This window comes from Dendropsophus ebraccatus, chromosome 2, assembly GCF_027789765.1.
Source record: "Dendropsophus ebraccatus isolate aDenEbr1 chromosome 2, aDenEbr1.pat, whole genome shotgun sequence".
Classification (NCBI taxonomy): Eukaryota; Metazoa; Chordata; class Amphibia; order Anura; family Hylidae; genus Dendropsophus; species Dendropsophus ebraccatus.
The window spans coordinates 129412453-129438151 of NC_091455.1; the positions used below are offsets into that span (position 1 = coordinate 129412453).

Below are 25699 nucleotides of genomic sequence, written 5' to 3' on the forward strand. Positions count from 1 at the left end.
TGGTGGCCGGAGCCCTGTGCGACCGCATTGGTCGCACATAGCAACGGCCGGCCTGCTCGGGGGGGGCCCCTTTAACCAGTGGGCCCGGTGCACGTGCACCATGTGCCCTCTGGTTAAAGCGGCCCTGGCCTCCCCCCTCCCCTGCCTTGTCAAGTGACTCAGCTTTCTCAGCTCCCATTGGCTGAACAACTGCAAGCCATCACTTGGACTGGGGAGGGGGGGCTGCTGTAACAGGACCTAGACCAGCCCTCCTGCTGATGACTCATCCTCACAAGAAGGAGCTGCCTGGTGACTGTGACGGCAGTCATTAGGTCTGTGTGAGTCAGGACACTTCCTGGTGGGGGGTGGAGGGGGGAAAAGACAGGGAAGGGAGGCAGATAGGTGATTGAAGCATATTAAAGAGTTATATAACTTTGTAATGTGCTTCAATTACTGGGAAAAAGTTTTTCATGGCACTTGTCCTTTAAGTAGTGTTAAACACTGGCCATTCAGGGAGAACAGCCATGGTTTATGCTACGTGGGAACATAGCCCAGCTGTACATATTTCATACACAGATACAACCTGAAAACGCCCCAAATAGACCAAAACATTATTGTATTATAATTCTATTCTATATGATATATAATCATATAGCAATTTTGGATGAAGTATATATATTTTTTTACTACTCAATATGATGTGGAAACCATTTGCATTGTAAAATAAACATTGTGCTGCAGATATTTCTTTATTTCTATAACTCAAGACATTCTTTACATCAAAGCCTATCTCTGTTACTTGTCTACAAATGGAGGTAATGAAGACCTTAAAAAGCTCAAGTTATTTTCTTTAGAAAGCTTTGAACAGTGCCTCTTCTTGGTAGATCACTATATTCTGGGACACGGAAAACTCTATCCTCAATATAGTTAAAATTAAAGTTATTTTCCTTTCCACTCACTAGCTGACAAATGCCGCGTTCGTGGAAAGTGCCGACAGTAACTGCAAACAGTTCAGTCTGGGGATTTAAGGTTGCCGCTGCCTGTGCCACAATCTGGTTTTGAGCAATCCCTGAAGATCTACCATCAGAGAATATTATGATTTTCTTCCTTACATTGGGTCTCCCACTGGTACTCAGCAACTTTAGAAGGTACTTTAAGGCATCGGGTAGGTCTGTGGACTCATCTATATATGTAGCGTTTGATAAATAGGACACTGCATCATCTACGTTATCAGTGAAAGGTACTTCAAGTCTCTGCGTCCCTGTATTGCTGTACTGAATCACCGCCAGTCGTAGCATCTGGTTTAGGTTTATGCCTTCAGCCAGGATCTTAGACGTTGTCATCTTTACAAATTCTTTTACTTTTTCAAAGTTGCTATAGCCAACACTGCTGGAGCCATCCATCAGGAACACAATGTCAGTGGGTTCATCAAACTCGACTGTAATAAAATGACATTTGAACATAAGCTAATAGTTATAGAAATCTGTTATATCTTTATACTCAGGCCCCCAATTCAAATGCTATATGTTTGTAACACCTTACCCTTTCGTATTCAGAATAGTGTCATATCTTAAATCTTTCTGATATTTAGACTTTTAGGCTGTGTTCACACACAGTGTTTTTGATCAGTATTTTGATCAGTATTTAATGGCAAATAATTACCATTGTTTTGAAATAACAGCCATTATTTCCCAATAAATGGCGGCCAACCACAAAATTTCATCATTGTGTGAACTTAGCCTTTCTGTCTTTTCAATCCACTCCTGGTTTTGGTTAAAAAAAATACTGAGCAAACACACTGTGTGTGAATTGACATAGCAATTCTTAGGGCAGTAATATCAGAATTTGCCAACAGGAGGAACTTCAAACAGAGGCCATATGGCGGAATCCGCTCTCTGCATGTTCTGTATTGCAAGCGTACCCTAAGGCAGGGGTCCTGAACTGGCAGACCACGGAAGCCAGCTGTCTGGACCCCTGCTGCAGCCCAGTATACCTGTATACTGAGCTGCGCTGCTTCCCTCTGCACAGTAACTATGAGCACTCGTAACGAGTGCTCATAGTTACCGTGCAGCAGCAATGACAGAGAGGGAGCCATCAGTTTCCTCCCGGTCAGTCATTCTTGTGGCCGTAGCTGTCACAAGAGGCCGCTCTGTCCTTTCTCTGGTTTCGGCTCTCGAGTGACGTCACTGGAGCGCCGGTGCCAGGACAAGGGGAGAGCGGCCTCTTGTGACTGCTGCAGTGCGGCCACAAGAGGGAAAGAGGAGACGCCCGGACCAAGGTATGTTTTTTTTTTTTTATGTTATATGCTATATGGGAGGGGAAGGGCACAGCAGGGGTGCTATATACTACTTGGGGAGCACAGGGGGACTATATACTATAAGCCATATTTCATTAAAACGGCCGTTGTACTAATAACAGCTACCATTTTACATAGTGTGAACATGGCTTAAAAGAGAAGTCCGGCAACAATTTTTATTAAAGTATAGTTTTGCCGCCCAAAAGTTGTACATATTACCAATATACACTTATTACGGGAAATGCTTTTAAAGTGCTTTTTTCCCTGCACTTACTACTGCATCAAGGCTTCACCTGGATAAAATGGTGATGTCACGACCCGACTCCCAGAGCTGTGCTGGCAGTGGCTGCTGGAGAGGATGATGGCAGGGGGACACTGAGGGACACAGGGCACTGGAGGGACACTGAGCATCCCTCTGCTATCATCCTCTCCAGCAGCCACAGTCCGCACAGCTCTGAGAGTCGGGTCGTGACATCACCATTTTATCCAGGAAGTGAAGCCTTGATGCAGTAGTAAGTGCAGGGAAAAAAAGCACTATAAAAGCATTTCCCGTAATAAGTGTGTATTGGCGATTTGTATAACTTTTGGGGGGAAATATAATACTTTAACAAAAATTTTCGCTGGACTTCTCCTGTAAGGCTGTATCCTTGGTTTCCAGGCAGTCCTGAGGCTGTATCCACCTTCTCCAGCCGCCAGGAGTCAAATGCAAAGAGTTCTTAACTCTGCAAACCCAAACATAGTGTAAATTCACTCATCTCTAAATATATTTATTAATAATAATAAATCTTCCTCATGCAATTTTAAATCTACTTCTCAAATCCATTACACAGCACAAATAAAATTGATAGAAGTGGCTGCCTGCAGTCTTTTACATTGCCTGTTATGGCGCTGTACAAGGACGCAAGAGAGCTCCGATCAGTGAGATCGGTTCTTGTTTCAGTGACTTCAGAAGGCATGATCTCGCCATCAGGCTTGCATGAACAATAACTGTATAGTTTATGCGGCCATTTAAATAGTTTGCTGTTGGCCAGACATTCCCTGTTTACCCACTACTCTGCTGATTGTGGACACTTTTACACTAAACGATTATCAGCCAAAGGAGCGTCTCTAGCAACACTACTTGCCAATAATCGACATGTGTAAGGGCGCCTTTACACAGAGAGATTTATCTGACAGATTTTTGAAGCCAAAGCCAGGAATGGATTTCAAAACAGAAGAAATCTCAGTCTTTCCTTTATGACCTGTTCCCTGTTTATAGTCTGTTTCTGGCTTTGACTTCAGAAATCTGTCAGAGAAATCTCTCTGTGTAAATGGACCCCTAAAGGGCCTTTAGGGGAGCTCATTACAGATGAATTTGTACAACATTAAAGCTAATGGTATCTGTAAAATGCTGTCTGCCATGCAGTGGTTGAGGCAGGTAATGGCTATAAGAGAAAACATGAGTAGCTCAGAACCACAAGTTCTATTTTCTATTAAAAACAAAATAAAAAAAAATAAAGAAGTCACCCCATACCTTGACAGGTGAAGTCAGGACAAACAGAATCTGGAAAAACACAAACATTAGGAAGTGAGTATGCATTTTTAACAGGCATCTGACAGTAAGAAAAGATGCAGCAAACCTACTTTTACAAGCGTATTTTGTAATATTGTGGAGGGTGGCCTCATCCAGCAGATTTTCATATTCTGTTATTAGCAGCTGCATTCCCTGAGCCCTGGTCCCATGGCAGGTGATTTCCTGTAAAGCCTTCATATGTGGGGTTCGCTTAAATAGATCTCCTACACCAATGCCCAGTACCTGTGAACAGTTAACACTGGAATACCTTACTTTATACTACATAGGGTACAAGCACATTTGAGGAATTTGTTGCTGGATATTAAATAATTAGATTCAGTACAACGCAAAACCACTTTAGTAAGGGCCCTATTCCACCAGGCGATTATCGTTCAGATTATCGTTAAATCGTTAGAATCTAAACGATAATAGTTCGGTTGAAATGCAGTTAACGATTAACGACTGAACGAGAAATCGTTGATTGCTTTATAAGACCTCGGCCTATTTTTATCGTTGCTCGTTCGCAAAACGTTCGCAAATCGTTCGCATTGAATAATAGATCGTTCGGTCGTTCGCAATAGATACAAACGCAATAGCGAAGAAAAAACGATCGCAATTACGATCATAAGTAACGATTATCGTTCCATGGAAATGAGTGAATGTTTTCAGGCCTTTCGCAATAGCAGTCGTTTGAGATCGTTAATCGTTAACAAATATGCAAACGATAATCGTCCGGGGGAATAGGGCCCTAAGCTACAGTAGGTGGAGGTAGGATCTCAGTGCCCCCATTGTTGTTCAGAACAGAGGACCAGCATACTCTGCAAAATAAGAAACCACAGACTTTCAACATTTTGATTTATTATCCAAATCTATTGAAGTATTAAAGAGATAGTCCAGAAGAAAATTCTATTCAACTGTGCTCAGGGTGTCTTGTCTCCTGTCTGATTGACCAATACAGACATGAGGTGCAGCGGTATGGCAGAAAATGATCTGGAATGCACAGGGCCATATGTATAACTTGTGCTGCTCTTGGCACTGAGGACTGATTTAGGGTAATTTCATAAACCACAGAATTATTTCTTACACTTCTGTGACAAATACACAGCAAAAACACATGAGTTATATTCACTGTGGCTCTCACCCCTGTGCACAAAAAGAAGTGAAATCAATCATAAATCCACAGCATAATGAGCGGCCGCAGTTACAAATCTACAGGTACATTTCACATCAGTTCTGATCCAGGGCTTAAAGGGAACCAATCACCGGAAAAACGCATATAGAGCTTTTGGAATGTGCTGTTAGAGCACACAGCACACTTGCCACACGTGTTTTCATAGCCTCCGTGCCTCCCCTGTGTAAGCCGCAAAGTAACTTTATAAAACTGGCGCCCTGTATGCTAATTACCTGAGGTAGTCATCTGGGCGGTGTGCGGCTAGCAGGTAGTCACGGTCCCCTGGGTGTTCTTCTGCTGTAATCACGCCCCTCTGGGCGTGATTTAAATGGCCGAGTAGCTGTGACATTCTGATGCCGGACGCCGCCGCGCATGCGCAGTACAGCCGCTTCCATTCCGGCGGTACTGCGCCTGTGCAGAATAGCCTCGGATAGCCTGTTAGCCGGAGTTCGAGGCTATTCTGCACAGGCGCAGTCCAGCCGGAATGGAAGCGGCTGCACTGCGCATGCGCGGCGGCGGCCGGCATCAGTACATAAGCGCGCCGACGTTGGGCACAGCGCTCTCCCGAGTGACGCCACAGCTACTCTGCCATTTGAATCACGCCCAGAGGGGTGTGATTACAGCTAGCAGCACACCGCCCAGATGACTACCTCAGGTAATTAGCATACAGGGCGCCAGTTTTATAAAGTTACTTTGCGGCTTACATGGGGAAGGCACGGAGGCTATGGAAACACGTGTGGCAAGTGTGCTGTGTGCTCTAACAGCACATTTCAAAAGCTCTATATGCTTTTTTCTGGTGATTGGTTCCCTTTAAGGCCACAACATTTATTATTTATTTACTCACTCACTGAAGTGCTACCTCCTCAACACTGCTGCCCTAGACACAAAACTACGAGTGGCTAATGGCAAATACAGCTCTCAGAATGCCCCTTTAACACATATTTTAACAAATACATACGTATTTTGGTCAGTATTTTTCAATCAAAACCAGGAGTGGATTGAAAACACAGAAAGGCAGTTCACACACTGCTGAAATTGAGTGCATGGCCGTCATTTAATGGCAAATAGCGGTCGTTGTTTTAAAATACAGTGGTACCTTGGTTTAAGAGTTACTTGGATTAAGAGCGTTTTGCAAGAAGAGCTCACAGTTTATCAAGGTTGTAACTTGGTTTAAGAGCATTGCTTTGGTTTAAAAGCTCCCTGTGCTGGGTGGGAGTGGGAGTGGGGGAGAGGCATTGTCTGCATAGCGGGGTTTACAGCCCTATAGCCCAGACCCAGGAAGTCTTCCTCACCTTCCAAATCATAGCAGATCAACTTCAGGCTGGGGCTTACATCAGGGGACAGGACTGTGGGGGTAATCTCTTCATAGCTGTAACCCCTCTCTCTTCCCAGACAGAGAGCACTGCATTTATGTGCCCACATCTGCCCTGCTCATTCCTTCATGCTCCCTGGAGTCTCTGTCAGCCCTTGTTTTTCCCATCCTCTCCATTCCTGCTATAATGTGCCTGCACTCACACCCCACTATACACACTGCTGCTATAGTGTACCTGCACTTACACTCAGCTATACACACTGCTGCCATAATGTGCCTGCACTTACACTCAGCCATTCACACTGCTGTATAAAAAAGTCTCTGTCATTGTCCTCCTGCACGGGTCTGTGATTCTCACTTCCTGATTGGCCCATGCTGAACCCCCCCCCCCCCCCATGGCTGTTTGTTCAGGTTTATGCACTTACATTATACTATACATTATACAACACATGCTGATGGCTATACTGTACAGTAACTTATATTATCACATATTCAGCTGTTTCTCATTGTTTGATTCATTTGTTCTACATTTTATTCACAATAAAAAATCATTATTTTGGGGGTGTGGAACCAATTTTCTGAATTTCAATGATTTCTTATAGGAAAATTTACTTTCGTTCAAGAGTGGATTTGAATTACAAGCATGATCCCGGAACAAATTATGATCGTAATCCAAGGCTCCACTGTAATGGCCGTTATTTGCCATTAAATGATGGCCATGCACTAAACTTCAACAGTGTATGAACATAGACTTTCTGGGGGAGATTTATGAAAGGGTGTAAATATACATCTGGTGCAAACTGCCCACAGCAACCAATCACAGCTCAGCTTTCAGGTCTGGTAGAATATAAGTGGAGCTGTGATTGGTTGCTGTGGGCAGTTTACACCAGGTGTATATTTACACCCTTTCATAAATCTACCCCTCTGTTTACAATCCACTCCTGGTTTTGGTTTAAAAATACTGACCAAAATACTTGGCAAAGATACTGTGTGGGGACATAGCCTAAATGAAATGTATTCTAATATCAAGCCTAGGTTGGGTTAAAGTCTAAAGAGATAACAGACATAGGTCCAATGAGTGTAAAGGTCATAAAATGGTTGAGTATAGATAATAAATGTCTTTCAAAAGTGTGGGTTGGTCTTGAATAAACGTTTACTTGAAAGTAAATATATGGATTATATTGGTGACATGTAAAGATAATGATAAAATCACATGCTATGAATTTCAATTGTTTTTCACAAAAAAAAAGAAATGACCTTTATGTTGTTGTAACACTTCCTACACACCCTGAATTCTTACTTTGTGGCATCTCAGTCTGAAAAGATTATTTTGCTTGCACCAGGAAAGGGTTTGCTTCTTAAAAAAAAAGTCTGTCTGATATCTCACACCACACCGGTCTGGCAACCCACATACATATCCCACATATTTACAACAATTAGTTAACTGGCGTTCATATACACGATATGCTTATCCCAGGCATGTTTAAATTAAGTTACTATAAATTTTACCTGCACCGCTCCCCCCGCCCTCCAGCTGCTGATTGACAGATGATCGCCTATACACAGCATGGATAGATAACTGCCAATCAGCAGCTGGTGGGCGGAGTTTTCTGCTGAATAATGAGGTCTACTGGGCTCATGTACGTAATGGAGAGGACTACTTTTTGTCCATGTTATTCAGGAGGAGATCTCCGAGTCAGCTGCACAGAACAATGTAAGTGATACATCATTCTGTTCAGGTTCTCTGTCACTAGTTTATACTAACCTTAAATAGGACAGCATAGACCTACTGACTTTTTATTAAGGTAATATTTTCTCGTCTTGTTTCTGATCTTTTTCCCAACTAACCTTAGACATTCTTCTTCTTAGTTTTTTGTCTTTATGAACCTTTATTTAGGTATTTAAAGGGGTACTTTGTAAAAAAACAAACAAAAAAACTTTTGATATATTGCTGCCCTTCCTTACAGCATAATAAACATGCTATTCTTACTTCACCACGCTCACCTGGTGTCCTCCTGTGGTGTCTTCGGGTCCCCCACTGAATGATCCTGCCACCACTTATGAGTTCACGTCTCGGCAGTGACAGCCTGCTCAACCAATCACTGGCTCAAGGGGCTGTCACTGCCAAGACGGGTCTGTCTTGGAAGTGGCAGTGGGATTTGTTAAGTGGGGGACCTGTAGACAACCCAGAACATCGGGGAGAGTTGTTGTACAAAAAGTCAGCAATATATGAAAGGTTTTTCCATGCCAGAGTACACCTTTAACATATTTAAAAGTTTCCATTATACTCCCCCTTCTTTCCTCCAGACTATATAGATTATTAAAGGTTTTGCATTATGAAGAAAAATAAAGTAACTTTAAATCCCTGTGCTGTTTTTCTTAGATTTAATCACTTACTGGTTGGCCCTCTGAACTGTGACCCTAAAGGCCCTATTACACCAAAAGATGTCTGACAGATTATTTTACAGATTTTTTCAGCCAAAGCCAGGAATGGATTTGAAAAGAGGAAAAATCTCAGGCTTATCTTTACGACCTGTTTTCTGTTTTAAGTCCGTTCCTGACTTTGGCTGAAAAATATAGATGATCTGTCAGACATCTTTTGGTGTAATAGGGCCCTAACTGGCACTACTTAAAGGGGTTATCCAGCATTAGAAAAACATGGCCACTTTCTTCCAGAGACAGCACGGCTCTTCTCCAGTTCAGCTGTGGTTTGCAATTAAGCTCTGTATACTTTAATGGAACTGAGTTGCAAAACCCCACCCAAGCTGGAGAAGAGTAGTGCTGAAACAAAGTAACCCTTTTAATAGAGATTCTAGTTGAATGGAGCTTGCCTGGCCGACCATAGTGAATTGTTATCAAGGGCAACAGGTTATCAAAACAATACATCATCACATATGATTGATATCAGGTACAGCTAGCCCGCACTGCATACATACAAACAAACCCCTAGTGCAGGGGTCCTCAAATGGCCCGGACCGCGGACCGCGGAGGTCAGCTGTCCGGACCCCTGGTCAGACCTCCTAACCGCCCGGATCCGTTCCGGGACGGACCCGATCCGGGGCGGTTAGGAGGTCCCGCTCCCCACCACAATGCCTCCCGCGGCAGTATCGGTCCGGCCCCCGGCTGATACACGCTCTCTGGGGACGTCCCGGGGATTCCCCAGCAGACTGCGCACCAGTGACCTCAGTGTACGCCGTCAGCCTGCTCTACCGGAAGTACAGGCCGGCGGCGTACACTGAGGTCACTGGTGCGCGCTCTGCTGGGGAATCCCCTGGATGTCCCCAGAGAGCGCATATCAGCCGGGGGCCAGACCGACAGGAGAAGAGAATACAGGCGCAGCGGGGGAGCGAGGTGCTAGGTGAGTTGTGGTTTGTTTGTTTTTTTTCTGTCTGGGGGCCATCGATAAGGGGAGAGCGCACAGGGGGGCTATATACTACAGGGGGAGAGCACAGGGGGCTATATACTACTAGGGGGGACCTCACAGGGGGCTATATACTACTAGGGGGAGAGCACAGGGGGCTATATACTACTGAGGGGGAGATCACAGAGGGGCTATATACTACTGTGGGAGAGCACAGGGGGGCTATATACTACTGGGGGGAGAGCACAGGGGGCCTATATACTACTGGGGGGAAAGCACAGGGGGACTATATACTACTGGGGGGACCTCACAGGGGGCTATATACTTCAGGGGGAAAGCACAGGGGTATATACTACTGGGGGGAGATTACAGGGGGGCTATATACTACAGGGGGAAGAGCACAGGGGGCTATATACTACTGGGGGAGCTCACAGAGGGGCTATATACTACAGGAGGAGAGCACAGTGGGGCTATATACTACTGGGGGGAGCTCACGGGGGGCTATATACTACAGGGGGAGAGCACAGGGGGGCTATATACTACTGGGGGGAGCTCACAGGGGTGCTATATACTACTAAGGGGAGTTCACAGGGGGCCTATATACTACTGGGGGAGCTCACAGGGGGCTATATACTACTGGGGGAGCTCACAGGGGGCTATATACCACTGGGGGGAGCTCACAGGGGGGCTATATACTACTGGGGGGAGCTCACAGGGGGCTTTATACTACAGGGGGAGAGCACAGGGGGCTATATACTACTGGGGGAGCAACGGGGGGCTATACACTACTGGGGGAGAGCAAACAGGGGGGGCTATATACTACCAGGGCAGTCACCCCCTTTGTACCTTATATCAAAGGGCTGGTGAGAGAGAAAAAATGCCAGTTTTCCCGCTAATAAGCAGCAATTCTGTATGTAAATAGTTGAACGTTTGTGAAAAGTAACAAAGCACATTTGCTACTGATGTTCAGCTCGGACCTTCACCTGACTATAGACCCCGGTAAGTGGACCTTCACTAAAAGTTGTTGAGTACCCCTGCCCTAGTTGATGGGTATAAGGAGCCCCGGACCTCTCTCTGAGGAAGACAACGGGGTGCTTAGATGAAAAATAGATAAAAAATGGTAAACGGAAGAAAGTCCAGCACTTACCGATTAGTGTCATCTTTAACTTTTTCATTGAAGGTATTGCAGAGAGGGGATGGTGGATCAGTGAAGGAGATGTGCCTGCACCTACACTGATCCACCATCCCCTCCCTGCAATACCTTCAATGAAATAAAGTTATGAAGACGCTAATCGGTGAGTGCTGGACTTTCTTCCATTTAACATTTTTAGAAATGCTTGCATGTATGAAATATGATTATACTTAGCTTTCTTAATGAAAAAATCCCTTTCTTGATATGTTTTATGCCTCCACCATTTTAACAATATGCTTTTTTAGGCCAGGTCTAGCTAACAGCCGAGCATACAAAATTGCTTTCCCTACCGCCTGACTGCACTTGTGACTTACTGTAAAGGGAATGTGTCATCAGAAAATGACTTATTGTTTAACCCCTTAAGATCAAAGCCAATTTTCGTTTTTGCACTTTTGCTTTTTCCACTTTATATTTAAAAGTCCATAGCGCTTGCATTTTTTCACCTAGAGACGTATATGAGCGCTTATTTTTTGCGAAACCAATTGTACTTTGCAATGACAGGCATTATTTTTCCATAAAATATGCTGCGAAACCGGAAAAAAATCATTGGCGCTGTCAAATTGAAAAAAAAAAGGAATTTGTTTTGATTTCGGGGACGGGGAGTTTTGCATTTACGCCGTTCGCCCTATAGTAAAACTGACTGGTTATGCATGTTCCTCAAGTCGTTACGATTACAACGATATGTAACATGTATAACTTTTATATTATCTGATGGCTTGTAAAAAATTCAAACCATTGTTAACAAATATATGTTCCTTAAAATCGCTCTATTTCCATGCTTATAGCGCTTTTATCCTTTGGTCTATGGGTCTGTGTGAGGTGTCATTTTTTGCGCCATGATGCGTTCTTTCTATCGGTACCTTGATTGCGCATATACGACATTTTGATCACTTTTTTTATTAAATTTTTTCTGGATTTGATGCGACCAAAAATGCGCAATTTTGCACTTTGGAAATTTTTTGCGCTTACGCCGTTTACCGGGCGAGATCAGGAATGTGATTAATAATTGGTTTGGGCGATTACGCGCGCGCCGATACCAAACATGTTTGTTTATTTGTTTATTTATATTTATAAAATGGGAAAAGGGGGGTGATTTGGACTTTTAATAGGGGAGGGGATTTTTTATTAATAAAAAAACATTTTTACTTTTATTTCTACTGTAACTAGAAGTCCCCCTGGGGGACTTGTATATAAACAGCAATGATCTCTCATAGAGATCAATGCTGTGTATATACACAGCAAAGATCGATGAGATCGGTCATAGACTGCTATGGCCTGCTGCAGGCCATAGCAATCTATTGCCGAGCCGGGATCAGCGTCATTCCGACGCTGAGGCCCGGGACGGGCAGAAGAACGGATCTCCCCCCCCCCGCGATCGCATCGCAAGGGGGAAATTCGTCCCACTACACACCAGGGACGTGAGGTCTGAAGCCTCTAAGTGCAGCTGTCAGGTTTGATAGCTGCACTTAGAGGCTTAATTAGCTGGCGCGGCAACGGGACCCGCGCCGGCTAATAGAGGCACTGCCCAGCCGGGATCAGCGCCGTTCAGAGTGGGGTCCCGGCGGGACCCCACTCTGAACACCCCCCACGGCACCATGACGTATCAGATACGTCATGGGTCGCTAAGGGGTTAAATAATAATTTATTTACACCAGGGACACCGGGAGCAAAGCCTCTAAATGCAGCTGTCAGGTTTGACAGCTGCATTTAGAGGCTTAGTTAACCAGCGCGGCAACGGGACCCGTACCGGCTAATAAAGGCGCTCCCCGGCTGCACATGTCAGCCAGAATCAGCGCCGTTCAGAGCGGGGTCCTGGCGGGACCCCGCTCTGAACACCCCCCGCGGCACCATGACGTATCAGATACGTCATGGGTCGCTAAGGGGTTAAATAATGTTTTTATGTTAAGTGTATTTTTTAAGGATTTTGGTGTCTTTTTTTCTAGTTTTCCATTTGTCTATCTATATTATAAAATAATCCTGAGATATTGCAGTTTTCATTCTCTCCACAGGGGCTCTCTGTAGTGATAAGCAGAGGCAGCTTTAAAGTGATCTATACAGCATTGCAGCGACATGTGACTCCAGTAGATAGATAGTATCAATAGCAGCTACCCGTAGAATGACCTTTTTAAAAGTCGCAGAGCGTGCTCAATGATGTTACACATTCATTTCAAGGTGACAGACTCTATCTATTATCGTCTATGTCCATGAGTCTTGCTGTAAAGTATGTCACTAAATGCTGTCAAGAACAGCCTAGGCAAGATGGCCACTCATATAACAATGTTCAAAAAGTGAATAAAAAAATTAGTCAGAAAATAGAAAAAGATTAGAATAAGAGAATATGTTTTAGTATCTGACTCTAATCAGTAAAAGAAAATATAGGTGACACATGCCCTTTAGAGGGAGTCTCTCAGATGTAATTTGTGTTCCAAACTACTGACGCTGTTACGATAAGGAGACACATGGTACCATTCATTTATCCATCTGTGCTTCGAGGATGTAGTTACATACTTTTATTCTCTGGTTCGAAGAAGCAAACAGGCTTTTCCAAACTCTTGAATAGCTGCCAGGGGAATACCTCCTTAGGGTCAGCAAGGTGGTGTTACAGCTTGCTGCACTTCAGAAAAGCCTCTTTTAATTTTCCTACTATACAATAAAATCATTTTTCTATGCTGTGGAATCACACCCAGATATATGAAAGTATCATGACGCTGACAGATTCACTTTGACGCTGTCAGAAATCACTACCCCTAAATCCTTCTTTTCTGAAGTCTTTGCTAACACAGAACTGCCGATATTGTACTCAGATAGAGTAAATATCAGCAAATATCAGCAAACAGACAATCCCCAACCACCAAACCTCCTTCATTGTCAATTACAAACATATTAAAAGAAAATACCCTTGTGGGACACCACTTGTAACCAGTCTCTGTTGTTATTTTGCCCTAGTTTTAGTAAAATTGCTCGGATAATAACACATTTCCAGCATTGCATTGCACAAAGTGAATGTCAGCTGCAATTCAGGTTTCCAATTGCTGACACTGCTGATTAGCTGTTAAGTTAAGAAGACACATGGTACCTTTTATATATCTATCTGTGATTCCAGAACATATAAAATTCTTTTTTTCTCCAGTGTTAAAGGGTCAAAGAGGTTTTCCCAAGCCCCTGAAGTTTCCCAAGCCCCTGAAGCCCCTGAAGGCTGGGATGCCTCCTTGCTCTCCTTATTACCGCCCTATCCCTGCTTGTTTGACAGCCGGGACGTCGACTGTTAACCCCTTAACGACCGGGGGCGTATATTTACGCCCTACGGTCGTTAAGGACGTTCAGAGCGGGGCCGCGCTCTGAACCACGGCGGTCCCGGGTGCCCCTTGTAGCAAGGGACTGCAGGGATTAGCGGGCACGGTTCAATCGCCGTGCCCGCTAATACAGTAATCAGATGCAGCTGTCAACTTGACAGCTGTCAAGTTGACAGCTGCATCCGATTACCATTTGCAGCTTCATCCCTCGTGTCTAGTGGGGAGATCGCTCCTCCGGGACAACGTCCCAGAGGAGCGATCTCCGTTACTGAAGCCGGCCGGGGACCACTCCAAGATGGCGCCGTCCCCGGCTCGGCACTCGTTTACGAGTGCCTATCTCATGGATCTCTGCAGCATATCTATGCTGCAGAGATCTCTATGAGAGATCAGTGCACTTATACTAGAAGTCCCCTAGGGGGCTTCTGGTATAAGTGCAAAAGTAAAAAAAAAAGTGTTGTTATTAATAAAAAGCCCCCTCCCCTAATAAAAGTCAGAATCACCCCCCTTTTTCCAGGTTATTAATAAAAGTAAATAAATAAATAAATAAACAAACATGTTTGCTATCGCTGCGTGCGTAATCGCCCGAACTATTAATTAATCACATTCCTGATCTCGCACGGTAAACGGCGTAAGCGCAAAAAAATCCTAAAGTGCAAAATTGCGCATTTTTGGTCGCATCAAATCCAGAAAAATGTTAATAAAAAGCGATCAAAAAGTTGTATATGCGCAATCAAGGTACCGATAGAAAGTAAACATCATGGCGCAAAAAATGACACCTCACACTGCCCCATAGACCAAAGGATAAAAGCGGTATAAGCATGGGAATAGAGCGATTTTAAGGAAAGTATATTTGTAAACAATGGTTTTAATTTTTTATAGGCCATCAGATACAATAAAAGTTATACATGTTATATATCGTTTTAATCATAACAACTTGAGGAACGTGCATAACAAGTCAGTTTTATCCCAGGGCGAATGGCGTAAAAACACATATCCACTAAATACACAAAATGTGTTTCTTTTTTTTTCAATTTCACCACACATTGAATTTTTTCTGCTTTTGCAGCGTACTTTATGCAAACATTCAGCCTGTCATTGCAAAGTACAATTGGTGGCGCAAAAAATAAGTATGTGAGTTTCTAGGTGAAAAAATGCAACTGCTATGGCCTTTTATGCACAAGGAGGAAAAAACGAAAACGCAAAAATCAAAATTGGCTCTGTCCTTAAGGGGTTAATCGAGCAGGGATGGGGATAAGAGGAGTGAGGAGGTGTTACCTACTGCCAAAAAAAACTTAGAAACTTAGGCTTGTGAATGGATTTTAACTGTTCAGTAAGAGATGCAATTACAAGATTTCATATAACACAGTGTAATGCTTTGCCCTGCAACAGTCACTCCACAGTTAAAACAATATTAAATATGTTCCAGAATTGTTACCTCATTGGTAATACAAATAATGACTATGCCAGACATTATCCTATCTTTTCTTCTTGATCTGACCTAGATCACCAGGAAAACTTCTGAAAACCTGAAGAGTTGGAGGAATCTTTGCTTTTAAAACTATTCCCAGATGCTACAGCAACACAAATAAATCAGAGCCCAAATTAAATTTTGACCTTTATATTTATTTCAGACCAAAAACCAGACCCCTCCCCATGCTAATAATAAGTGAAGACATTCTGGGGGACATTTATCAAGACTGGCATATGCCAGTCTTAAATAAAGCCTCACCCCCTTTTTCCCCGGCCAAATTTACTAAGACTTATAGTGCCCTGCACCTGGAGCAGGCATTGTGGAACAAATCTACCCCTGCGAGCCAGGGGCGCATCCCTGATACGTCTCCTCCTATATGTGCTGTAAAAAATCTGTAACAATCATTGCCTGCTCTGCTCTCCATTCAAGCTCCTGAGACTCATTATCCAGCAACCAGGACAGGCTGCCCCTGTTACAGCCCTTTCTTAAAATATTTTGCATGACATTGGCTTGCAGGCTACTTCGGAGCTCCTAAGGTAGAAACGGCACCACTCCTGGCTAATATCTGCAGCCGGGGAGCGCCTTTATAAGCCGGCACGGGTCCTGTTGCCGCGCCGGTTAATTAAGCCTCTAAATGCAGCTGTCAAACCTGACATAAACCTTAACATAAAAACATTATTTAACCCCTTAGCGACCCATGAAGTATCTGATACGTCATGGTGCTGCGGGGGGTGTTCAGAGCGGGGTCCCGCCGGGACCCCGCTCTGAACGGCGCTGATTCCGGCTGACATGTGCAGCCGGGGAGCGCCTTTATTAGCCGGCACGGGTCCCGTTGCCGCGCCGGTTAATTAAGCCTCTAAATGCAGCTGTCAAACCTGACAGCTGCATTTAGAGGCTTTGCTCCCGGTGTCCCTGGTGTCTAGTGGGACGGATCTCCCCCCTGCGATCACATCGAGATCCATCCTCCTGCCCGTGCTGGGCCTCAGCGTCGCAATGACGCTGATCCCGGCTCGGCAATACATTGCACTGGCCTGCAGCAATGGATCGTTGCTGTGTATATACACAGCATTGATCTCTATGAGAGATCAGTGCTGTGTATATACAAGTCCCCCAGGGGGACTTCTTGTTAATGTAAAAAAAAAAAAAAAAATTAAAAATGTTTTTTTATTAATAAAAAAATTTCCTCCCATAATTAAAGTCCAAATCACCCCCATTTCCCATTTTATAAATATAAAATAATAAACAAATCAATAAACATATTTAGTATTGCCGCGTGCGTAATCGCCTGAACTATTAAATTATCACATTCCTGATCTCACACGGTAAACGGCGTCAGCGCAAAAAAATCCCAAAATGCAAAATGTCGCATTTTTGGTCGCATCAAATCCAGAAAAAATGTAATTAAAAGCGATCAAAAAGTCACATATACGCAATCAAGGTACCAATAGAAAGTACATGTCATGGCTCAAAAAAAAAAAGACACATCACACAGCCCCATAGACCAAAGGATAAAAGCGCTATAAGCCTGGGAATAGAGCGATTTTAATGAACATATATTTGTTAACAATGGTGTGAATTTTTTAAAAGCCATCACATAAAATAAAAGTTATACATGTTACATATCGTTGTAATCGTAACGACTTGAGGAACATGCATAACAAGTCAGTTTTACCCCAGGGTGAATGACATAAACACGAAACTCCCGGAAATGAAAACAAATTCCTTTTTTTTTTCAATTTGACAGCGCAAATGATTTTTTTCCGGTTTCGCAGCATATTTTATGGAAAAATAAAGTCTGTCATTGCAAAGTACAATTGATGTCGCAAAAAATAAGGGCTCATGTGGGTCTGTAGGTGAAAAAATGCAAGCGCTATGGACTTTTAAACATAAAGTAGAAAAAGCAAAAGCGCAAAAATGAAAATTGGCTTTGACCTTAAGGGGTTAATAGTGTGTATGAAGGACTGTTAGGGTAGCTTCACACGTACCTTATCGCATCGCATCAGATTTGATGTTGCGGATCCGCAGCAGATTTGATTTAAATAACTTAACAGCATTGAATCCGCACCATCAAATCTGCTCTGAATCCTGTACATGTGAAACTGGCATAAGATTAAAAAAAAAAAAAGCTAGAGTGGAAACATTTTTCTTCATTGTTACTAGCTCATTAACATTGCTGTATATGGATATATAGAACAGATGGAACACTGGTCTGACTAGTGTTCATTTCCTCATGTGAACTTTAGTATTAGCAGTAAAAGTCCAGGTGCAGGATGAATCATTCATACTGGTGCTACTTGGTTGCTAAGAAGAATTGTCACTGGTTAATTATATAAGGAATAATCCATCTTTGTAGATTTCAGTTGAGATTGAACTAAATACCATCCTACAAAGATTTCAATTCTAGAACCTCTTTGTGATTTTCCTCTTACCTTTCTGGTCCCTGTTTCCTTATATATTTTATGTTGTTGTATATTCTAATTAGTGCTTTTAAGACAATCGCATTACAAATAAACAATCCTGATTAGTACCGGATTTATATTACAGCAGCTTAGGCACGGATTGACTGCATGGCCAACATTGAACACAATTTTTTTCCATCAAAGTTCCGCATTTTATGCTGACTTATTTTGAAACCCCCTTCCCATCACAGCCATTTTTTTTGGTCACTCTGTTTTTTTCATTTAAGCCTTTCTACAACAAGTGCTACAACAATTATATTTTTCCTTTGTTAGATCCATATGTATTTTTAATCACACAATCAAATATATTTTTTTTAGAAAACTTTTGCTGGTTGAAAATGTTTTTACACACAGAAAATTAGGTAAACTTTCAATTGATTCTACCTAATATCATTTTCATTCATTGATCAAGCTTTATTTTGCACACTGTTTACCATTGTGACTGTCCCGGTGAAGATATTTTGCATGTTAGCTACATAAAAAGGATATAACTTACATTCATGTTTGGCACTGTACAAAGTGAAGCCAAAGATTTCTGATCCCGAGTGTCAAATCTACCATCTGTCATCACTATTGCCACTTTGTGGGTGAGTATGGAGTCCTTTAAAGTTTGCTTAGCAAAATCTAATGCTTCTCCTGTGAATGTTCCCCCTGCCATCCACTGCATGTTCTTTACAGCACTGAAACAATAATCAGGTGTAAAAACAACAATAATGGAATATGTATTAATAGGGTTGTCCCAAGATAAACTCTTATCACTTATCAAAATTACAGAAAAAGCAAGCCAGCACTGCTCATCTATTTCCAGTGTCCAGTCCTCAATAAAGCTTAATATACAAGGCTATGTCAAATGGAAGATCACTGGATGATTGAAAGGTCCAAATTATATACTTGAACACATTTTGCCTAATGTCAACTTAGACCAATTTGCCAGTTATCCTGTAAAACGCAACTTTCATTACATAATACTCAATAGAAAAAAATAAAATTAAACGGTATTACTTACATTATTCTGTTCAGTCGTTTTGTCAATATGCAGGAGAATGGGCTTTGTGCCGTGCCCCTCCCTCCGCCCACCAGTTGCTGCCTGCTTATACACAGTATAAATAGACAACTGCCAATCAGCTGGGCAGAGGGAGATGGTGCTCATGAATATCAGGGACTACTAAGCACATGCACATAGAGAGTTCTTGTTATGGGTCAGGATGATGTCTCTGATTCAGCTGCACAGAACAATGGAAGTAATACATCATTCTTTCATAGGGCAGCATAAGCCTACTGACAGAGCCTCTTAAATCAGATTTACCCTAATAACTATCATAAACTGAGTGCTGTTTTAACCAATATACTTCCCAAGTTCACTTTTAATTTTAAATTGTATCTACTGAGTAGCTCACGAAGCCCGGCGCGCACACAGCAGAGTCCGATGCTCATAGAGAATGAATGGGAAGTCCGATGCTCCGTCATTCTCTATGGGCATCGGACTCTCCTGTGAGCGCGCGCGCCGGGCTTCGGGAGCTGAAATCTCCGTGACCCGACCGCATCAGGAAGCGGGACCCCGCGCGATTAGGTAAGTAAAGGGCGCTCTAACGGGGGGTCGGGAGCCTGTCACCCCGGCACAGGGGGTGACAGGTATCCTTTTAAATGGATGCGAAATATGAGACTTTATTTTGTCCAGACTTTATTTTGTTCTTGTCATTTATCAACAGAATACAAAGAGGAACATAAAATAACCAAGCTGCCCCCCCCCAAGAAGGCAGTTCAATAACCAAGGACACTTTGTATGAAAATGTTTACCTCTTAAATTGGGTGAGTGTTTTAATGTTGGGATCCTCTGTAGAAAGAAGCTCTTGTTTTCCCTCATGACTATACTGAATGATCCCAAAACGATTGGCGCCTACTCCTTTATTCTGGGAATAAGATAAAAAAAAAACACAGAAGCTATTGTAGTGAATGTTATATATATATCATTGTTACACAGAGTAGATGTATAGTGATTTTATTCTTCTCTCATAGTACAACACTTCACCACTAGATGTCGTTCTTCAGCCAAGGAAAAGTGAAAGAAATGTGTGTATTCTACTATCAAGCAGTCAGCTACAGAATTTACAGTAAATAATCACTAATAATATCCTGCTGTAAAATTAACAAACAAAAAAAATGCAGACTCCTCAACAACCCCAATGGATGCAAGTATATGCCATACAGTTGCAGACAATGGATATTAACTGTTATTGGAAAATAACATACCACACAGTTTACATTTTTGTGGGATCTTTTGTACTAAAGGAGAAGTCCAGCGAAAATTTTTATTAAAGTATTGTATTGCCCCCCAAAAGTTATACCAATTACCACTATACCCTTATTACGGGAAATGCTTATCAAGGCTTCACTCCCTGGATAAAATGGTGATGTCACGACCCGACTCCCAGAGCTGTGCAGGCTGTGACTGCTGGAGAGGATGATGGCAGGGGGACACTGAGGGACACAGGGCACTGGAGGGACATTGAGCATCCATCTGCCAGCATCCTCTCCAGCAGCCACAGCCCGCACAGCTTCGGGAGTCGGGTCGTGACATCACCATTTTATCCAGGGAGTGAAGCCTTGATGCAGTAGTAAGTGCAGTGGAAAAAGCACTTTATGTGCATTTCCCGTAATAAGTGAATATTGGCGATTTTGTATAACTTTTGGGGGCAATACAATACTTTAATAAAAATTTTCGCTGGACTTATCCTTTAAGATATGCAGTTTTTCAATACTGTGAAATATGTAATAATATACACTACTTGTACATATGTTAAAGGGACAATCTCTTGACATACATGAGTTGGTGTCTTCATTGAGAGCATCTCTCTATAGGAATTTTCATTGGCTAATTCCACTGGACAAACATCAGCCCAGGTCATGTGATGGACACAAAGGTGCTCGGTATATAACAGTTCATACTAATGTTAATTGGATGAAACCAGACTACCCCTTTAAATGTTACCTATCTGTCAGATATCCTATAATTTAATGTTTTATTTAAGCTCCTATGTAACGCCTGGAGTAGTGGATCCACTGGACCATCACCAGCGATGGCACTAACCTCACCAGGGAGCGGAGTCTAAGGGACCGCTGGTTTTCACCAGAGCCCGCCGCAAGGCGGGATGGACTTGCTGCGGCAGGCGACCCCCAGGTCGCTACCCCTGGCTTGGTTGCTAGTGACGGCAGGCGAGGCGTGGCAGGAGCAGTAGGCAGGAGATAGTGCTGGCAGAGGACTGTAGGCGTAACCGCAGGTGACAGGGTGAACACAGGAGCGATGGTGTGACAGAGGAGCAGGAACCAGGAACAAGGACTAGGGACCAGGTAGCGGATAGGTATCAGGAACAAGGACTTGGGACCAGGTAGCAGATAGGAATCAGGAACAACAGGGGGCTGGGCCAAACGCTATGGGAAGCATGTAGAGGCTCCAACACCTGTAGTGGGGCAGGGCTGGAACTTATAGGGGAGTGATTGACATGTGGACCAATTAGGAGCTCACTGCCCCTTTAAATCTGAGACAGCCGGCGCGCGCGCGCCCTAGGAGGCGGGGACGCGCGCGCCAGCCGGCACAGACAGAGACAGGAGCGGAGGAGAGGTGAGGCGCCCCCAGGGGCCGAACTAGCAGCAGCGCCGGGTCCCTGCACAAGGACCCCGGCGGCTGCATGGGGCAGGAGGAGGTCGCGGCGGCGGCCCGGAACATGGGACGCCGCCGCGGCCGTGACATCCTAGAACTTAAAAATTTAAAAACTTTTTACATAAAAATAAATAAAATATATATGGCTAGGTTCTCTGTCCGTCAGTCTTACGCTGTAGGATGCAGTCACGACAAGGAGACACATGATGCCTTTCATATATCAGTCTGCACTTCCCGAATAGAGAACAATGCTTTTATTCTGTAGTATAAAAGCATTTCCTAAGCTCCTGAATATCTGCAGGCTGGAATGGTGGTGGTGGTGGTGGATAGGTGTACTTTGACTATTCATTCTATAGAGTACCAGTATTTTTTGTACATTCTGTGAACACAGACAGATACAGTATATGAAAGGTACAATGTGTCACCTTGTCCTAACACACTCCGCATCTTTCCCTCCATCATATGCGGGCATTGGTAAGATAGGATAGAAGATGTGCAAACATTAACAGCAATTTTTGCAGGTAGTGGAAGGCATAATATTTTTGTTATGGCCCCAGTGCAGTTTCTCTTTAATTGCAGCATGCTTTAGGGGTGATACCTTTTTAGGTGCTTTTTCATATACACCATTTACAAACTATGCATAGAAATACAGTTATGGAATATTTTTACCATAATTTTTCTTTCACATATTGTATATTGTATCAGAGTAGGTTTACAACTAATGCACAATGCATTTTTTGTGGTAAATGTCAGAAGGGCTGTATTAAGAGCTGCTGCTGCCCTAGGCACTAAACCTGAAGACGGCCCATCTTGGGGAGCGTGGGGACAGGGGTTTTGGCCACATGCTTTTTTTCTACATGTAGAAACATTGTCTGAATCACGTTTTTCATGGTTTTTAAGTAGGTAATAGCTCCAGGCGTGAACACCACTGCCACACCAGACCTGACCATACCTCCCCCCCTCAAAAAGACACCAGATTTACTGGCAAGTCTGACCTTAAGGTGGGAGATTAAAAAAATAAAAACAAAAAAAAGTTGTTTCCCCCCCCCAGCTCCCTGGTGCTGCCCCCCTGTAAGGTGCTGCCCTAGGCACCGGACCACAGGTGCCTAGTGGTAAATACGGCCCTGAATGTCAGCATTCCAGAAGTACAAGATGCCAATGTAAACCATGCCCCTGTTGGATCTAAATACAGTAATACCTCGGTTTTCGAACGCTTTGGAACTCGAACTGCTTGGTATTCGAACGAAAATTTACCTAGAAGGAGTGTTTGGAATTCGAACTTTGCTTGGTTTTCGAACGTTTTTTGAATGTTTTTGCGAGCGTGGATGGTGGGTTGTACCTACCAAGTTAACCCTTTGAGGACCAGGCCCAAAATGACCCAGTGGACCGCGCAAATTTTGATCTTAGTGTTTCCGTTTTTCCCTCCTCCCCTTCTAAGAGCTCTAGCACTCTCAGTTTTCTATCTACAAGCCATGTAAGTGCTTGTTTTTTACAGGAATAGTTGTACTTTGTAATGGCGTCATTCATTTTACCATAACATGTATGATGGAATTCCAAATATATTATTTATGAAGATATAAATTGGTGAAATCGCAAAAAAGAATGCAATATGGTAACGTTTGGGGGGTTCCTGTGTCTACGTAATGCACTATATGGTAAAAGCGACATGATACAATTATTCTATAGGTCAGTCCGAACACAACCATATGCAGGTTACACAGATTCTCTAATGTTATATATTTTTTTTTTTATGAAATCCGTTTTTTTGCCAATTAAATATTAATAAAATGGGCCTATTGTGACGCTTATAACGGTTTTATTTTTTCACCTATGGGGCTGTATGGGGTGTCATTTTTTCCGCCATGATCTCTAGTTTTTATTAATACCATATTTGTGAAGATCGGACGTTTTGATCACTTTTTATTGATTTTTTTTAATATATAATGTAACATAAAATCGGTAATCTGCGCACTTTTTCCCCTCTTTTCGTGTACGCCGTTTACCGGTCGCAATGACGCTTGTTATATTTTAATAGATCGGACAATTACGCACGCTACGGTATATTATATGTTTATCTATTTATTCATTTTTATATGTTTTATTTATATAATGGGAAAGGGGGGTGATTTCAACTTTTATTGGGGGAGGGGTTTTGGGGTAGTGTGTTAGTGTTTTGAACTTTTTTTTTTTACACATTTGAAGTCCCTTTGGGGGACTTCTACATTCACTAGTTTGATTTTTACACTGATGAATGCTATGCCATAGGCATAGCATTGATCAGTGTTATCGGCGATCTGCTCATTGAGCCTGCCTGTGCAGGCTTAGTGCAGCAGATCGCCGATCGGACCGCACGGAGGCAGGTAAGAGACCTCCAGCAGTCCGTTTTACCGATCGGGACCCCCGCAGTCACACTGCGGGGGTCCCGATCGGTAAGTGACAGGGGACTCCCCCTGTCACTTACACTTAAACGCTGCGGTCGCGCCGCGATCGCGGCGTTTAAGGGGTTAATGACACGCGGCAGCGCGATCGCTGCAGCGTGTCATTACCGGTGAGGTCCCGGCTGCTCACTGCAGCCGGCCCCCACCTCCTATGAAGCGCGCTCCGCTCCGGAGCGCGCTTCATAGCGGGAATAACACCCATGACGTAAGGTTACGTCATGGGTCGTCTGGGGACAGACTTCCATGACGTAACCCTACGTCCAGGGTCGTCTAGGGGTTAAAGGGGTTGTTCACCAATTTTTTTTTTTTTTTCAAATCAACTGGTGCCATAAAGTGCCAGAGATTTGTAATTCACTTCTATTAAAAAATCTTAAGTCTTCCAGTACTTATGAGCTGCTGTGTGTCTTGCAGGAAGTGGTGTTTTCTTTCCTGTCTGACACAGTGCTCTCTGTTGCCTCCTCTGTCCATGTCAGGAACTGTCCAGAGCAGCAGCAAATCCCCATAGAAAACCTCTCCTGCTCTCCAGACTGGAAATAATACAACTTCCTGCTGGGCATACAGCAGCTGATAAGTACTGAAAGGCTTGAGATTTTTTAATAGAAGTAAATTACAAATCTCTGGCACTTTATGGCAGCAGTTGATTTGAAAGAAAATTTTTTTTTGTGTACAACCCCTTTAAGCAGTGGTGAGGCTTCACATACAGTACAGTGCTGTATAAGAATGCGGGAGTGCATATACAGTGCAGTAGTAGTACAGGCAGTGCACCACCATCTCCCATACATTACAGTGCTTGGATGGGGGGGACACTATACAGTAAAGGATGGGTGAGGAGTTGGTGACTACTGTACTATAATTGCATTTCTTATGTTTAATGTCCTGTACAGTATAGTGCTGTTATGTACTGTACTATAACGATTATACTGAGCACTTATCAGTGTAATAAATGAGTATTGTAGGCAATTATTGGTGGCTGCTGGAACCAATTAATCACATTTACATTATTTCCTATGGGAAGACACTGCTCGGTTTTCAAACTGCTTGGTTCTCAAACTGCCTTCCGGAACCAATTAAGTTCGAGAACCGAGGTACCACTGTATTTGAATGTACCAAACATAGTTCAAAGCTGACTACATTCAATGCATTTGTGAGCATATAATGATTTGTTTTTGTGGTTGATCATGCTTTTGAATCATGTTAAAAAACAGTATACTGTACATTCACAAATGTGCTGAACATTTTCAATTTTATACTATGTTCAGCACATTCAAATCAATTGATCGAATGGGGGCACGCTGTGGTATAAAAACATACTGTGCTCTTGGGTTGCCAACAATATTTGCATCATATTTAATGTGAACATTACTATGCACTGTACCGTTTTTATGCCTTGCTTGGTCATTTTGTTGATCACACGCAGGATAAATTCCTTCTGCAGGGTGAAGTTATTGAGTCCCACACTTTCAGAACTATCCAGAACAAACAGCAACATAACTGGTCCACATGGACATTCTGTACAA

General features: G+C 43.2%; 1 protein-coding gene across 1 annotated transcript; it reads right to left on the reverse strand.

The window, feature by feature from the left end:
* Window positions 1-774: 774 nt before the first annotated feature.
* Window positions 775-25699, reverse strand: LOC138783524 (collagen alpha-1(VI) chain-like). The gene is made up of 6 exons (XM_069958326.1): window positions 25558-25699; window positions 19884-19996; window positions 18583-18766; window positions 3899-4070; window positions 3789-3818; window positions 775-1417 (listed from the first exon to the last, which is right to left on the reverse strand). Exons 1-6 carry the CDS (start codon window positions 25669-25671, stop codon window positions 816-818), a joined length of 1215 nt encoding a protein of 404 aa, XP_069814427.1. The 5' UTR covers window positions 25672-25699; the 3' UTR covers window positions 775-815.